This window comes from Peromyscus californicus, unplaced genomic scaffold (genome assembly GCF_007827085.1).
Source record: "Peromyscus californicus insignis strain IS unplaced genomic scaffold, ASM782708v3 Scaffold_3__1_contigs__length_106647218, whole genome shotgun sequence".
NCBI classification, from domain to species: domain Eukaryota; kingdom Metazoa; phylum Chordata; class Mammalia; order Rodentia; family Cricetidae; genus Peromyscus; species Peromyscus californicus.
This window is the reverse complement of record NW_026294551.1, coordinates 60,980,051-60,997,800: the sequence shown is the minus strand read 5'-3', so window position 1 is coordinate 60,997,800 and position 17,750 is coordinate 60,980,051. Positions and strand designations below refer to the sequence as shown.

The following is a 17,750-nucleotide window of genomic DNA, read 5'->3' as shown; positions in this document are numbered from 1 at the left end:
GTTTAGTCCTTGCTGTCCTGGAACTCACTTTGTAGACCAGGCTGTCCTCGAACTCAGAAATCTGCCTGCCTCTGCCTCTCAAGTGCTGGGATTAAAGGCCTGTGCGACCACCGCCCAGCCTCAAATAATTCTTTAGAGATTTAAATACTCATGACAGTTTTTGTTTGAAAAATTAATGCTTTAGTCAAATTGTGAGTAAATAAATTACTAACCTGTGAGGCTAAACTTAGTTATCAGTTTGACACACCAAGAAGAGGGAACCTCAACTGAAGAACTGTTGCCATAAAATTGGCCTGTGAACCTGTCTGTGGAGTATTGTCTTGGTTGCTGATTGATGTTAGGGAACCTGTGGGCAGTAGGTGGGTGGGCCTCTGCTGTATAAAAAAGGGAGTAGAATGCGAGCTTGGGGACAAGCCAGTAAACAGTGTCCCTCAATGATTTCTGCTTCAGTCCTTGTTAGACTTCCCTCAGCAATGGGCTGTGACCCGGAAGTACAGACAAATAAAACTTCCTCCCTCAAGTTGCCTTTGTTCACTGTTCTAACACATCAACAGAGGAGCAAACTAGGACAGAACTGAATTACTACGTGTTAGGTATTGGTGATGCAAAGATGAATGCTGCTCAGAGAGACCCCAGTCTCACAAGGAAAGATGGTTAGAATAGGGTAGGGATGTGGGGGGAATGTAAGTATTTACAAAGTCTGTGAGTCTAGTGAAAGAAAATACTGAATTCTGCCAAGGAGATGCCTGAGCAAGAATGTTAAAGGTACTACTTGTGCCCACTTAGTAAATAAAATTGTATCATAACCAAATATCCTGTACTGTGTGGCTCAATTGATAGAGATTAATTTCCCATAGTTCTAGAGGCTGGGAGTCTGAGGTCCCAGTCCCAGTTCTGATGATGGTTCTTTTCTTAAATAAAGCTACTTCTTATCATGTCTGTAAATGACAGAGGAAGGAAGATGTCTTTCTCCTTTTTAAGCTACCAATAAGAGGAGGGTCCCACCATTAAGGCCTCATTTGACTATCACACTGGAGGTTGTAACTTCAGCAGGCTCCTTTGGGGTGGGGGTGGGGGGCACAATTTGGTGCATAGCAGATAAACAGGCGCCTGCTGGGCAGTCATGGATGGGTAGTGTCAGGTGAAAAGCACAGAGGCTTAGGACAAACAGACTATATTTTTAGAGCTACAACTGGGCTTGAAGATGCTGGAATATAAAGTAGAAAGCATGTCACACTTTTGAAAGATGAAGCTAGAGTTGTACGGGTGGAATTGAAGTCCTAGAATTTAAGAAGGACTTGCTGGGCAGCAGTGGCGCACGCCTTTAATCCCAGCTCTCGGGAGGCAGAGGCAGGTGAATCCCTGCGAGTTCAAGGCCAGCCTGGTCTACAGAGTGAGATCCAGGAGTCATGGGGAGCTGTTAAACAGATGACATTAAGTCAGATTTGCATTTTTTAATTTATTAGTTTATTTTTAATTTTAAAAATTTAAATAGATTTTACTTTATGTGAGACTGTTTTGCCTGCATGTATGTTTACATACCATGTGTGTCCTTGGTGCCAGCAGAGGTCAGAAGAGGGCATTGGATCATCTAGGATTGGAGTTAGAGATGGTTGTGAACCGCCAATATGGGTGCTGGGAATGGATCACAGATCTTCTGCAAGAGCATTAAGTGCTCTCAACTGCTGAGATACCTCTCCAGCCTTTGTGTTTTTTAAAAGTTGGAATGAAGAGCAATTGGAGCTGCAAAGCTAAAGTAGTCAGTCTTGAAAGCAACAAAGGCCTGCATTGAACAGAAGGCAGGAAAGCCAAGAAAGAGGTGAACACTAGCCCACGTTGGGAACCTGCAATACAGAACTGACCCAATGCAACCAGATGTGGGAGGTGAGAGAATCAGAGGAGGCCAGGTTGGGCTGTTGTCTGGCTCTCATAAAGAGGTTTGGTAATGGCGTGCTTGACATTTTACAGAATTAATAAAATGACTCATCCGTTTCCAGACTCTTCGGATAAGCTTGGGACTGCTTTGTAAACAGAAGCTGTATCACTCTTAAAATCTTCATAGTCTCAGGGTTTGTCTCTCATTAGAGAATGATTTGGGGAAGTTGGTCATCTTTTCTGGATCCATTTTTCACCTCTTTAAAAATGGGGAGTGGGTTGGAACATGATCCCGTGTGGATTTTTGCTTCAACATTGTCTTGGATAATTTATTTTCCTTAGTCCATGTATCTTAATGCTCTGCGAGGTTTTGTAGATTACAGAAGTAAATGTGATGCTTGTCTTTGACAAAATGGTTTTGTTGAAGAAATCAGTTCATGCTATTACCACTAAAAAGAAGTAATATTTTATGTAAACAGTAAACACTAATAAAAGTACTATATATTTAAGGGATGATTTATGTACGGTAGAGTCTATATGTTCATTCATTCATTCATGAATGATCTCATGAAACTTAGGTTAGTGGGAGGATAATAATTAGTGTACAGGGCCCTTCACCATTTGTGGATGGGGACTATTTAAGTTTCAGTTATCTATAGTCAACCATCGTTTGAAAATATGAAGTATAAAATTTCAAAAACTAACCGTTGATGCGTTTCAAACTGTGCAGTGTCCTGAGTAGCAAACACAATGAAGTCTCATGGCATACAACTCCAGGATGTGATTCATTCTTTTGTTCAGAATGTCCATGTTCCCTATACTGCCTTCCTGTTGGTCAATTAGCAGCCATCTTCCTTATCAGATCCCCTGTCCCAGCTTCACAGTGCTGTGTGCAAGTAACCCTTATTTTAATAATGGCCCAGAAGCCTGAGAGTAGTGACATTGGTAATATGGATATGCCAAGCAGATACAATAAAGTGCTTCCTTCCCTTAAATAAAAAATTGAAAATTCCCAATAAGGACAGAAAACAAAACAAAACATATGCTACGGTTGTAAAGTATTGTCAGTCTCTAACTGTGCCTAATTTATAAATAAAGTTTTATCAGAAGTGTGTGTCCTGGAAGAAATACAGTATAAATGGGACTTGGTATCATCTGCAGTTTCAGGCGTTCACTGGAGGTTTGAAACTTATCCCCCATGGGATAAGTACTACTATACCCAGTGGCAAAGAGTGTCACAGGGGTTCACCAAGTGAGGGAGTGCATTTGTTGGCCTGATGTTGTTGTGAGGAGAGCTGCCTCTCCAAATGGGACTTTCAATCTCAGATCTAGGAGATGAGTCATAGGGTCTATGGAACAGGAGCGCCTGGGGGAAGTGCATTCCAGGAAACGGAAACAGTAATGCCAGCCCCATGGGTGGGAGCATGCTCAGCCCACGGATTTGAGGAGTGGTGAAGAGGCTGAGGAGGTGGGTCTCTTGCAGGGGAGAGTGAAGAATTATTCATTTGGGCTAGGCTGAAAAGGCACCACTTCCTTATTACAAACAGGGGCAGGAAAAAGAAACGACACTGTTTAGGAGGTAGTTACAGAAATGCTGGTAGGAGCTGACAGTTGCTTAGACCGTGGGGTAGCTGGGATCTGGTGAGTCCCGAGACGTGGTGAGCTTTACAAAATATCCAGTCTACATGACAGGATCTGCTGATAGACTTGATGTGAGAGGAACTGAAGCTGTTGACCTGAGTTAGTGGGAGGATGGAGTTTTTAATATGGAGATAAAGAAAACACAGGAGACACACGCCTATGGAAGCAAATCCAGACATTCCATTTTGTTCTGGTAAAGTCGAGTTTCTTCTTAGATCTTTCGGAGCACTTGCCAAGAGGTGGTGTCAAGGAGGCCGTGAACTCACAGAAGTCTGGTTCAGAAGAGGGGCCAGGCTGGCCCCACACTGGTGGGATTTAAAGACTACCAAGTCGGGAGGGGAAGAGTGAAAGAGTTGTCATGTAGAGGAGCTTTGGGACACTCCAGGGTCTAGAGGTGAGAGAGGAGAAGGACCAACAGAAAGAGTGAGGCCACCCAGAAGCTGCAACCTAGGAGAACGTAGGGCCTGAAAACACATGAGTTTTGAGACGCAGAGAGTCACCAACAGTGCCCTAACAAGATGGGTGGGAAGAACCCACGTTGGGGTGAACATATTATTCTGCTAAGTAAGTGGACAGAGGGTCAAACTGCTCTCTAAACTCACATCTCTATATCTGTAGAGTAGCCTGCAGCCCTCAGCCCTCACCAGGGAAGTTTCTTTGTGTGGATGATGGTTAACGTAGAAGCTCAAAACCGATCAGAGTGCAGAGCGTCAGTGGAGATGAGACGTCCGTGTTTCCCCAGTCCAAGGCTCAGGGACCCTGGTAGAAGAAGGGGTGGGAAGAGTCTGAGAGCTGGAGGTCAGTCACGGAGGACCAAAGGAGAACAGTGGCTTCTGGACGCACAAGACCACTGCACTCATGAACTCATGGCACTCTAGCTGCCTGCACAAGATCAAGCCTGTCAGCGTTCTAGCCGGGAGGGGAGAGGGGCTGGTCCCCCAGCTGAGAAACTGTAGACAGTCCATAGCTTCAAGGGGAGGAAGAGATGGCCTTCTTTAAGGGTGTGGCCTTTAAAGAAATGCTACAATGGGTGGCCCACATCTAGAAGTACACGGGCGGTACAAATTGATGGATTATTAGAAAAAAGAGGAGTTAGGGGACTTGAGTAGGGAGTTAGTCGGAGGAGGTGGGGTGAACGTGATCAAAATACACTGAATGAAATTCTCAGAGAACTAATAAAAATAAGAAATAAGTTAAAAAAAAAAACCAACCAAGCAGTGTCCCCTCAGTATGGGGTAGCTCTGGCCTTTAATTCCAGCACTAGGGAGGCAGAGGCAAGCAGATCTCTGTGAGTTTGAGGCCAGCCTGGTTTATATTATACAGCCAAGTTTCAGGAGAGCCAGGGCTACGGACAGAGACCCTGTCTCAAAACAACAACAAAATACCAACAACCGACCAAGTTGTGTTCAGTCAGGCACGGGAGAGGACCAGTCATTCTATTCATTATCTTATTATTCCTGAGTATTGTCAGTGTAAGGTTTGGTTAGGTCTGGCTGTTTCATCTGGAGGAGGAAAGATGGACAGGGTCATTTCCATAAAACGATTCTTTTATAGCACCAGTTTCTGCTTCTGATTGGCCCTGAATCGTGGGCAGGACTGCCCGCTTGGTTTTTCTTCCCCTGCTCGCTGAGAGTTGTTCCACACTCATTCATTCGCTCCGTTTAGAAATATTTATTGAACGTCCGCCCTGTGTGTCAACTCTAGGTCTTTCTTGTTCAGATAGATCTTACTTCTCACGTGCAAGACTTCACCTTGCCTATGGCACTTGGCTTCAAGCCTTCCACAGTGGGGTTTTTCCAGCCTACCTTGTCCAGCCGCAGTTCTCCCCGTGGGCGGGCAGAGCGAGGCCTGAAGTCGGTCAGCCGACAAAGGGCCGGGAAGGGCTCTTTGGACACTAGGAGCGGTATGCAGATGAGGGGGCGGGCCTCGCTTGACAGACAGCAAGGAGTTGAGGGGGGCGGGCCGCAGGATGCAGATGAGAGGGGCGGGCCACGCCAGGCCGACATTGAGGAGCCCAGGGGGGGGGCGGGTCTCGCTTGACAGACTACAAGGAGTTGGGGGGGTGGGGGGGGGCGGGCCGAGTCAATCAGGCGGGATGCAGATAAGGTGGGCGGGTCGCGAGGCGCCCGGAGGGCGTGGCGTATGCAGATGAGGGGGGCGGGGTTCGCCCGCGGGCGCGCGGAGCGGCTCCCTTGGCCGCCGGGAACTGGAAGGCGCCCGGCTCTTTCTTTGACTGGAGCGGACCAGCGGCCGCCGCCGCCGCCGCCGCTTCACTAGCCCAAGCAGGCGCGCGCTCTGCGGCACGGCGGCAGCCACTCGGTCCGGGGCCTGCCAGCCCGCGGCCATCGGAGTCTGCCGACCATGGGCAACCACTCGGCGAAGCTGGAGGAGCCCGAGCCAGGTCTGTGGGGTTGCGGGTCGCGCCCCCTTACCGCCACGCCCTTCCCCCCACCGCGGCCCGCCTCGCAGGGGCGCGAGGCAAGGTGAACTTCCCGGGCCCGTGAGTCTCCGCTCTGGAATGCGCTAATGGGGTTGTGAAATTACCTGTGCGCGCCGGGCTACCAGCCGGGGCGGGGCGGGCGTTGCAGGCGGCGGTCCGGCGGCGGGGGTCCTCCTTGTGTGCCCAGTCCCAACCCCTCCCCCCCCCCAAGCTAGGGGGGCATCTGAGATGATGAAAAGTGTGACTTGGCAGTGCTTTTCTGGTTCTTTGTCCATTTTGCAGTGTGCCATTTGCATACCACACACTTTCTGGAGTCCCACGGAAGGTGGCGGCCCGTCAGCTGATTTTGTTACTCGTGCTCAGACCAAGGACTTGATTGTGACTTGTTTCTGACCCAAAATAATCTGGGTCTATTCTAGGGTGCCAGAAACTTATCGGTGTCTCAACTTTTTCTTTGCTTGGAGCTGAAGGGAGCTCGGTGGGGAGTCCGCTGGGTTCCGGTTTTCATCTTCTCTTTGCTCTGACGGGACTCCGCTCACGTTTAGATGCTGAACACCACGGGTGTATTTAAAACAGCAGAACTGTCATGTGAATTCAAGGGGATTTAATTTAGCCGCAAGAATGGCACCCTGGCCTATTGGGAAGATTTTTGTGGCAGGTTGACCAGTCAGAGCTATTAAATTTTTTCAAAGTAGTAGTGATTTTTTTTTTCATAGACCAAGTCTTTTTTTCTATCTAAAAAAAAGCTTCCCGTTTGTTTAGCTTTCTGACTCTGCTTACGCCTTCACCACTATTCCATTTACTGTTCCTTAAGAAGGAAGACACCCTTGGGTCACATTTTGTGCACATGAAACCTCCTTAGGCGGCGCTAACTTGTTTTCTGTTTGTTTTAGACTTAGGTCTCACAGCGGCAACTCCCCTGTCTGGGCACACAACACACACAGATTTGGGTGCTATTTTGACCTTACTAGGTAGAGTAAGGGTTCAAGATAGCCCAGTCTTGTCAGAGGTTATATTGTAGGAAAGCCCAGGTTGATGTGTCAAACACAGGACCATTCTGAGTGCCTCAAAGCAGCCCCCTGCAAAAGCAAGAACAATCACAGTAGCAATTTTAAAGTGTTTAACTTGGAAGGCAGTTATGCTTCCTACTGTATCACCAAGGCTGAAACTTTTAACTTGAGGACGTTATTGAGGCTCTAAGGGGAAGTGACTTGTCCAATGACTTACTCTTTGACTCTGGAGTGGTGCTCCATGTATGACCCAGTCATCTTCACCTCCATCCATAGCTCTTCACTCACACCTTAGCCCCTTTGGATCTGGACCGACACCATTGCCTTCATGACACTTGTGGTACATTGGACTGTTAGACCAGCCACTACTCAAAACTTTGACGGCCACACTGGAATCTGAGGGTGAAGAAAGAACACTCTTAGGGGTGGGTTACTGTGTAGATTACATAGGAGTTTCACACAGCAGCTATCCGAACTTTTTTTGTACAGAATAACCAATAAATGAAAATAAGAATAATCCGTTGTTTATTCTACTGAGAAAAGTTTGGATGAGTTAACTTGCTGATGAACTAGGTAAAGGAGAAATAACATTTAAAAATTACCTGTCAATGCCAAGTAATTGTGAGAAACTATTATTTCCTTTAATTAAAAAAATATGAGCTGGGCGGTGGTGGCGCACGCCTTTAATCCCAGCACTCGGGAGGCAGAGCCAGGCGGATCTCTGTGAGTTCGAGGCCAGCCTGGGCTACCAAGTGAGTTTCAGGAGAGGCACAAAGCTACACAGAGAAACCCTGTCTCGGAAAAAAAAAAATATGAGGAGACTGTTGCTTTTGTTGATCAGTTGTTTGGTATTAAGACTTCCAAGTGCCCTTACATTTTAAAGCTCTCCAATGACTAAGAAGTCAAAGGATATGTGTATGCCAGTGGCTTATTTTATCTTAATATGTGTGTTGCTCAGATGGAACTCAGGGCTTTGCACATGCTAAGCACATGCTCCACCACTGAGCTCCATCCCCAGCCCTTTGTTGTGGGTCTTCAAAGTGAGTATAATTTCAGAATGGGAATCCAGTCTAGCTTGCCGCAAGGAAGATACTTGATTGGGAATCTTGGCAGAGGCTTTAAATCCTGGACTCTGGCTGAATGAAATGCTGTGTAACTTACCAGTGAGACTAGAAAGCAGAGCTCTGTGCAGGATGAACGTGCAGTTGTTGGTGCATTGAGCTAGAATGTGAACAAGTACTTCTGCAGAGGACCAGGGTGGTGGTAGGAGAGAGCTAGGAGGCTGGAAGAGGCAAGAACTCCTGAGTCTAAATGTCACCAAGTTCCGCCACCGTGTTAGTTGTATCCTTTGGGAAGTGACACTCAGGATTGCATGAGATTTGTTACAGGAAGGAAGACCAAAGGAAGACAAAGGAAAGAGGAAGCAGAATTGATTAGGGAAACCCTCAGAGGGTAATACAGATCCAGGGAGAGCCTCAGAATGATGCTGATCAGATGAAGTCTTAGCCTGCAGATGGGTCTGCAAAGCTGACCACTGGAGGAGATTTTAAGCTTTCTGCCCACCAGTCCCTAGTTCTTCTGCTCTGGGAGGTCATTGACCAGAAGCTGCTTGGTGTGTGTGTGTGTGTGTGTGTGTGTGTGCTCACACATGTGTGCACCAAGTGGAATCCTAGGATCCTGGTGGCATTTGAATGATACGTTCTTTCTTAGAGCTTTTAGTGATGTCCCTTTAGGGCTAGCTGGCAACAGTACCTCAGATGTTTGGACGAGGAGGTTCTATTTAAAGGGTAAATGGGGGTGAGTGAGATGGTTCAGTGGATAAAAGTGCTGGATACCACGTCTTATTTTTTATTTTTATTTGTTTAGTTAGTTTTATTATTTTGAGACAGGGTTTCTCAGCGTAGCCCTGGGTGTCCTGGAACTCACTCACTCTGTAGACCAAGCTGGCCTCAAACTTCATCCTGCCTCTGCTTCCCGAATGCTGGGATTAAAGAAGTATGCCAGGACCGCCCGGCTAGATACCAAGTCTAAACAGCTTGAGTTCAGTCCCTGGAATCTAGATGGAGGAAGGAGAGAACAAGTTTGTGCAAGTTGTCTTCTGACCTTCCCTTCACCACACACAAGTAAACAAATAAATTAATGAAGAGTAGATGAACGCATCCTTCTCTCAGACCCCTCCTGCAGGCTTCAGAGGGCTGATTGTATAGGCCCATTCTTCAGACGGTGCTCCTCCCTCCTGGGGGTGGGTGGTTTAGACAGAACCCACCTCCTTAGCTGCTGTGGCTGCTGCTTTTGTAGCTCTGTGGCAGCCACGGTGGCCTCAAGGTTCTCCTTCTGTCTGTTGTCTTCTGAGTTAGTTCATCGTAACTCACTGTAGTATTGGCAGGATAGTAAGAGAAATGATCAGGTTAAAGATAGAAGTTCCCGGGGCTAGAGAGATGGCTCTTCCAAAGGACCTGGGTTCAAATCCCATCACCCACACAGCAGCTAACAACTCTCTATAATTTCAAAATCTGACACTGTCACACAGACTTACCTGTAGGCAAAACACCAATGCACATAAAATAAAAGTAAATTTTTTTAAAAGTTTATTTAAAATAAATGACAGAAGTTCCATGTTCAAGGGCAGTTAAAAGATGAAGGCTATATCCCTTACTTGCTACAGGGTCTAGTTAACAGCCCTTCTGTTTCCAGGCAGGTTGCCACAGGGCTACCATCTGTGTCCTGTTTAAAGGCTTCTGGGTAAAGCAATGGACAAGCCCAGCCAGCTTGGAGTTGTATTGACCCAGGGGGAGGGGTGCCATTTTATAATTGTGCCTCGAAGGTGAGCTGAGAAGACTTTTCCTAGTCATAGTCCAAGCTGAGGTATCTGTTTAATATTGGTTTTAAATTTGCATTGAGAGTTTAAAAATGAATATAAATGGTCTAAAATAAAAGAAGTTTCCTTCTGTAGCACTTTTCTTGGGTCACATGCTATTTACTATAGGTAATGCTAACTATTGTTATAGTTGAATTTCCAAAATAACCATTAAGACAACTGGTTTATTTTTTTCTCCTGTCTTAGTAAACTGTGATCTAGGGACCATAAGGGAAGTTATTGGCTCCAACATTGCTATGGATATGCCCACACTCAGAGAGTATTGTGGATCCTGCAGGAGGTTTTAGGGGTTAAGGATGAAAGTGGTACATGCCATTTCTACCTGCACTCAGTATGCTAGGCAGCCACATAGCTCCAGACACCAAGAGACCAGAAGTGTCTCTGTAATGGCCAAATAGAAGGACAGCATGGCCAGTGGTGAGCATTCAAAGTCTCTTTGCAAGCATGAACATTCTCAACTATATCTGTGTCAATATTTTATTATAAAATTTTTAATCTGAACTCTGAAGGCAGAGGCAGGAGAACCTCAGAATTTGAGGCCAGCCTGGTCTACAAAGCAGGTTCCAGGACGGCCCGAGAAACCCTGTCTCAAAAAAAAAAAAAAAAAAAAAAAAAAAAAAAAAAAAAAAGCCAAAAAAAAATTTAAAAAATCTGAATAGCTGAAAGGCATAATGAATGCTCCTTTATCCACATGTGTTTTATTCCTCTGTCCATCTATTCATCTGTCTACTCATCTGCCCCTCTTTTTGTTTTGATTTGTTTTTAAGACAGGGTCCTGTAGGCTCACCTTGAGCTCACTGTGTTGCTGAACCTTGAACTTAGGATCTTCCTGCTTTCACTTCCCAAGTGTTGGCCTTACAGGTGCATGCTACCACTTCTGGGTTTTTTGCAGTGATGAGGATCAAGCCCAGGGCTGTGTGTATGATAAGCAAGCACTACCAACTACCCAACCATATCCGCCCCCCTTTCCCTCCCTCCCTCCCCCTCCCTCTCTCTCTCTCTCTTCCCTCCCTCCCTCCCTCCCTCCCCATTTCTTTCTTTTTGACAGTGTCTCCCTACACAGCCCAGACTGGCCTTGATCTCAGAGATCTGCCTGCCTCTGCCTCCCTAGTGCTAGGATTAATGTTGTATGCCACTGTGCCTGGCTCCATTTTTATTTTTTGATATAATTTAAAGACATTGTGGTTATCTCTACAAGTGTACATAATACTGTATGTCTTTACTGTTTTTAATTAACTTTCATGGTTCTCCACTAATTCTTGCTGTGAAAGTAGAGGAATTAAATTTTCACTATTATATCTCTTGTGCCCTATTTCTGTGAAGCCATATATAAATTGTAATTTCACTATTTAGCAATTCCAGGCCAGCTAAGGCCACATAGTGAGACCCTGTCTGAAAGGAAAAAACAAATCTAATTTCGTTGTTAGTATCAAAATACACATGGTGACTGTACAGATGTTCACTGCTAAATTTTGGTATATTTTTATACCAAATTTGTTTTTATAAACCTTGGTATATATTTAAAAACCTAAGGGGGTAAAGCGTGTGGCTTAGTGGAAGAACATATGCTTGGCATGTGCAAGACCCTGGTTTCAACTCCCAACAGACTCCTCCTCCCACAAAAAAACAAAAACAAAACTTAAAAACAAAACAATCTACTCTTCACCATCTATATTTCTTGACTAACTTGAGGCAGTGTGCTTGGTTTTGTACTAGGTGTTTGTGAATCTCTAGTTCCTTTTTCTTAGGCTGCCTCCTTAGTTCCCAGTCAACTTTTTTTTTTTTAATTGTTTTTCGAAACAGGGCTTCTCTGTGTAGCCCTGGCTGGCCTGGAGCTCTCTCTGTAGACCATGCTGGCCTTGAACTTAGAGATCTGCTTGCCTGAGTGCTGGGATTGAAGGTGTGCGCTACCACTGCCCTACTTAAATTCAGATTTTTAAACTCTTCATAGTATAGATATCAGAACTTAAACAAGGAGGTGGTCATGACATTTCTCTGTCTAGATTCAAGTTATATTTTACTTAATTCTGGTCATTACTTTATTTATTTTGAGACAGAGTCTCTGTTATGTAGCTCTGGCTAGCCTGGACTTGCTATGTAGACCAGGCTTGACTTTAAACTCACGGACATCTACTGCTTTTGCCTCCCAAGTGCTGGGCTTAAAGACTTGTGCCACTCTTCTCTGCCTAGCCTGGTCATCCCCCACATTCAAATCTGCCGCTTGATTAATTTGTACTTCTTTTGCATTTACACTGTCTTGAGATTTCCCTGCTTAACTACAAAGACCTTTGACTTGACAGACTGCCTACTTTTCGCATGTTTTCTGTATCTTAAGTCAGTATCTTTCTTGATAGTAAAGCAAATGTGATTTTTGATTTAAATGTGGTTCCCTCTTGGCTTCATCTGACTTACAACGTCACTCTACTGAAATAATAGAAAGGGTCAGTTAAAAACACAGGATACAAAGTTTCTCAAATGAGAGGGTAGACCTTTCCCAACGGTAAGATCATAATCCTAAACTAGTATGCTAACTGACAAAACACTGGAAGAATTTACCCATGTGTCATACACAAACATTTTTCCAGGATGTTCATAGAATGGTTAAAATGATGACCTGTTCTAAAGGCAGAAAATATCATTAGAGTCTTTAGGGGAATTTTTACTGGTCACTCTGTGATCATAATGCAATAAAACTAAATAATAAAAGTTGAAATTTTAAAAACCATTTGGAAAATTTTGACTCACTAGGAGTTGGAAACTGTTCTTTCAGGTCATTTAGGAAAGTAGTTGAAATACTGATGAAGTTACAAACAATAAGCAGATCCATTCTTCTGAAAGGTTTTATTATCAAGTAAGAAAAAAATGACAAGAAATGAAGTCAGTACTAGAACATTAGGAAACAGCCGGCAGAGTAGGCTTGGTGCTACAGAACCTGTGTCCCAGCCAACGGGGGGACTGCTTAGCCCAGGAGCCGCAAGCCAGCTGGACAACAGAGAAAAGACTGTCTTTCCTGCTTTTCTCTGTCCTTAGCATGTAGCACGTGGATGGCACTTAGTGTTTGTTGAATAAATATGAAAGAACGAAAGAGAAAACAACTGAAGTGAAAAAATGCAGAAGTGAGTTTTTGTTAAAACAATGAAGTAGATAAAGCTACATTTAGATTCATCCAGAAAAAATTATCCCCAAATTAACTGTATAAGAACACATGGGAGCTGGGTGGTGGTGGCGCACGCCTTTAATCCCAGCACTCAGGAGGCAGAGGCAGATGGATCTCTGTAAGTTCAAGGCCAGCCTGGGCTACCAAGTGAGTTCCAGGAAAAGGCGCAAAGCTACACAGAGAAACCCTGTCTTGAAAAAACCAAAAAAAAAAAAAAAAACAAAACAAAACCACATGGGGGAGGGGCAGTCAGTAAAGTGCTTACTGTGGCAACGTGAGAACCTGACTAGATCCCCAGCACCCACTCGAAAAAGCTGGGCATGGCAGCATGCGTCAGTAGTCCCAGCACTGGGAAGATTGTTCAGAAAGGTCTCTGGGGCTTGCTGACCAGCCAGTCCAGCCGAGTCCACAAGCTCCGTGAGAGACCCTGTCTCAAAAGTGTGGTGGAGAGCAGAGTCCCAAAGTGGAGATCTTGTTTCAGAAAACAAGGTCATCTTGACCTCTGGTCTAAAACATGTGTGCATACAGCGAAGTAACTAATATACATTCTAACTCAAAGAAGGGTTTGGATTTTGCCTTTTAGAAATGTTGTCTGGATATTTATAATCCTTTGAATTGTTTAACTCTTTCATTGAGATTTATTATTTTATGTGTATGAATGTCTTTCCTATGTATAAATATGTGTACCACGTGTGTGCCTGCTGTCCTTGGAGGTCAGAAGAGGGCATTGATCCCCTGGCACTGGAGTTACAGACGTTGGTGAGCCACTATGTGAGTGCTGGGAATCAAACCTGGGCCCTCTGCAAGAGCAAGAAGTGTTCTTAACCAGTGAGCCAATTCTTCAGCCCCAAATTGTTTTACTTTAAGGAAATTTTCCTATAGCTGTAGTGAGGTCAGAGTGGTTTATGCAGCATTTTTGATGCCTGTGAAAGCATATGCAGGGTTCTGTGGACCCTTATGAAGGCTGCTGGGACAGTGCCTCTCCCAGGACATACCCCAGCTAGCTCAGCCTCTTGTTAGTCTCCTCCTTCCTGGCCATCTTCTTCCTACCCGCACCTTCAGCACCTACTTCCCATGGATGCCGAATGCCCAGCAGCGCCTTAATTCTCCGAATAGTCCTCTGGGTGGAGCGCAAAGGAGCTGATGGCAACTCTCCCTCATATTCCTAGGAAACATTTGAATTCTCAGGAAAAGAAGGTAGGTTTAAGATAGTTTAATGTGATTGGCCAGATGTTTAAAATTAGATTTTTTAAAAGATGCTTTAATATTACGATTTTCAGAAAAGCTTGTGCATAGTAGGTTTTCCTTATTTCGTCACAAGTAACCTGCCCACTGCCTCTCATCCTTGTCAGAGGACCCCTGCTTCCCTGGGTTTTGGTAACTCATGCTGGTTAGAGATGCCCTTTTAATAGTGTCTTCCTCTGTTCTTTTTTTTAATCCTCTTACTTTAGAACAATGAGTGTGAGTTTGTTTTGAGACAAGGTCTTGTTCTGTGTCCCTGGTAGCCTGTTCTTGCTATGTAGACCAACCTGGCGTTGAACTCTTGGCAAACCTACTGCTTCAGCCTCTCAAGTGCTGAGATTATGGGCATGTACCTTCATGCCCAGCACAATTAGTCCTGTTTCCTCGAACCTCCCCTCATTTCTATCTGATTGTCCCAAATGTAACCTTATTGTGCATAAATATTAACAATAAGGGCTTATGATAAACCTGGGAAAGTGAACTCACAAATTTGACCCAAAACTATAGTTAGTAAAGAACTAGTGCCAGTGACCTCCAAAGCCCTGGAAAATCCTCTTTGTTTCATGTGCCAACAAACTCATCTCTTTTCTCTAATAGGTCCTGTGTTTCTCCCTAACGTTAACAGCCAAATAGAAAATAATAATCTTGAAGGTCAAATTATCAGCAGTTTAACTTTCTGATCTCAAAATAGATAAAACAAAGAGACTATTCACAGTGGTCATAAAAGTATTAGGAAATTATCTGTTGATAGTTATATTTTGGTCTCTCATTTTCCTTCAGTCTGAAAACATTCAGTGTGCCAAAGTTACATGGAATTATATGCTTACAAAATGGACCTCAGACCAATAAAAGGAAAGTCTTGTTGTAGGTAAACAAAGTATATGGGGAAGATACATATCTCTGTGTGCTTATATGTTGATTTTGTGATCGTGATTGTGTGATTGTGTGTGTGCCCCTCACAACTTCCCTGGCATGTTAATTTTCTGGAGCATTCCGTTCTTGTGCTTTTTGCTTTGGTTTGAATTACTTTATGTGTATGTGGGCCTGCATGTGTATATGTGCGCTATGTGTGCAGGTGGCCTGCAGAGGCCAGAGAGGGCATTAGATCCTTTGGAACCAGAGTTGTAGGAGGTTGTAAGCTGTCTGACGTGGGTACTTGGAACATCCATTTGCACATCTTCTATATCATTGTTGTATCCTGAACTTTGTGCTAGCTATTTTGTATATACAATTGCCCCTCATGTATTGAAGTATTGCAAGGTCTTTTTTTTTTGAGATAGGGTTTCACTGTGTAACAGCCTTGGCTGTCCTGGCACTAACTCTGTAGACCAGGACGGCCTTGAACTCACAGAGATCCGCCTGGCTCTGCCTCCCGAGTGCTGGGATTAAAGGCGTGCGCCACCACCGCCCGGCTATGTCATCATTATTAATGCTAACTCTGCCATTGCTCTTGACTTTGTGATGCTCTGAGAGCCTCCTGATGCCTGGAGCCAGCTTGTATTGCTTGTCAGCATTCTGGGCCTTCTTCACCTCTCCCCTGCTCCTGATCTCTTCCTGGTGTCTGGAAACTGTAACCAAACCTGCCAGACTATGTATACACCAGTTATTGTTTCTCCTGTTTATAAAAAGAAAATGTAGGGCTGGGGTGAAACTCAGTGGTAGAGTGCTTACCTAGCATGCTGTTAAAATTCCTTCCCTGGGGGAAACATAAAGTCTATTCCTTCTCCTAAAACTAAGGACCCAACGACAAACTGAAGCATGATTCTGCCAAAGTTCACTCAGAGGAACTAAAAGAACATAGGCGAGGGGTTACTTACAGGAGTGTGGGTATTCCTCCCACAACAGGCCACACTTGGAAAAGCTCTGCCCTCCATCAGCCACATAGATGGAACCCCCTTCCCCTAATCTTCCTCAGTCTATATGCGTTAGCCCATCCCCAAAACCATGTGCAATTAGCACAGAGTTGTGTACAACAGGTAGTGGGGAGCAGCTGGATACACAGATGAGGGTCTAGTGGTCCTCTCTGCCCCTCAACAAGGAGAGGTAAACCTAACAAGGCCAGCTGGGATAATCCTTTTGCAAAGTGATGCAACTGAACTCCCCATGATGGCAGTTACATGGTTTAGAACAGTGGTTCTCAACCTGTGAGACCTCCATGGGAGTAGCATATCAGATACTTACATTATGATCCATAACAGTAGCAAAATTACAGTTGTGAAGTAGCAATGAAATGATTTTATGGTTGGGGGTCACTACAACATCAGAAACTGTGTTAAAGCATTAGGAAGATTGAGAAACACTGGCTGAGAGATGCTTGTGAGGTCCTGGATCTCAGTCCTAGTACTACCATAAAGTGCAGATGTACACACACACACACACACACACACACACACACACGCACGCACGCACGCACGCACGCACGCACGCGCGCGCGCGCGCGCGCGCACACACACACACACACACACACACACACGCATGCACGCACGCGCACGCACGCACGCACGCGCACACAGATAAAAAGGTGTAATGTTTAGGGCATAGACATTTTGCCTTTCCTGGAGATCTTTTCCTGTCCCTGGCTTGGATTAGCTCATATAACTGCTTATCTTCCTTAGAGTTATTGTACATGTGCCTTGTCAAGTGCCATTCCTGTAGCACCCAGGGAAGCTAATTGGGCCGCCCTTCTGTCCCCACACCCCATACTGTACTTCTTGTCTTTGTCTCCACACACCATACTGTACTTCTCGTCATGCATTTTTCCTCACAATCCTTTATAGCTGAACCTCCACAGGTTGACCATTATTCCCACTTTACTCAGGGAAAAACACTGAACATTTCTTCTTCTTTTTTTTAAGATTTATTTTTATATGTATTGGTGTTTTGTCTGCATATATGTCTGTGTGAGGATGCCAAATCCCTTGGAACTAGAGTTACAGACAGTTGTGAGCTGCCATGTGGGTATTGGGAATTGAACTGGATCCTCTGGAAAAGTAGCCAGTGCTCTTAACCACTGAGCTATGTCTTCCAGCCCCTGAACATTTATTAAGAGGCAACTAGGTAGCCAGGTGTAGTGGCGCACTCCTTTAATCCCAGCACTTGGGAGGTGGAGGCAGGTGGATCTCTGTGAGTTTGAGGCCAGCCTGGTCTACATTGTGAGTTCCAAGACAGCCAGAGCTACATAGTGAGACCCTGTCTCAGAAAAAATAAAATAAAAAAGGCAGTCAGGTGCTGGGACATTTAAGGAGGACTTGGGGAGAGACTGAGCAGATAAGGGGGAGGAAGAGCCCAGAGATTGCTTAGGCTTGAAACCACAGGAGGACTTAACAGTGTGATTGCTTTCCTGGTCCCTGGAGGAATCTTGTCTGCTCACCACCCCTCAAGGCTGTAAGAGTCAGAGGTGTGTGTTTGAAAAGTGGAATGTGGATTAGCCTGCAGAGATGAATGCTGGGGGAGACTTCTGGTAAAGCGGGGTAAGAAATGGATTCAACTGAGTAAACAGACCCTGTT

At 45.0% G+C, this 17,750-nt stretch overlaps 1 protein-coding gene across 8 annotated transcripts in view; it reads left to right on the top strand.

Moving 5' to 3' along the window:
• Specc1 (sperm antigen with calponin homology and coiled-coil domains 1) overlaps nucleotides 1-17,750 on the top strand; it is a 281,079-nt gene that overhangs the window by 110,861 nt on the left and 152,468 nt on the right. Inside the window, exon 1 of one of the 8 annotated variants that reach the window (XM_052757170.1) lies at nucleotides 5,695-5,917. The exons of the other annotated variants lie outside the window; for them this stretch is intronic. Coding sequence (XP_052613130.1) covers nucleotides 5,878-5,917 — 40 coding nt within the window. The 5' untranslated portion in view covers nucleotides 5,695-5,877. Of the gene's footprint in view, nucleotides 1-5,694; nucleotides 5,918-17,750 lie in introns of those variants that run through there. 8 annotated transcript variants of the gene reach the window in all.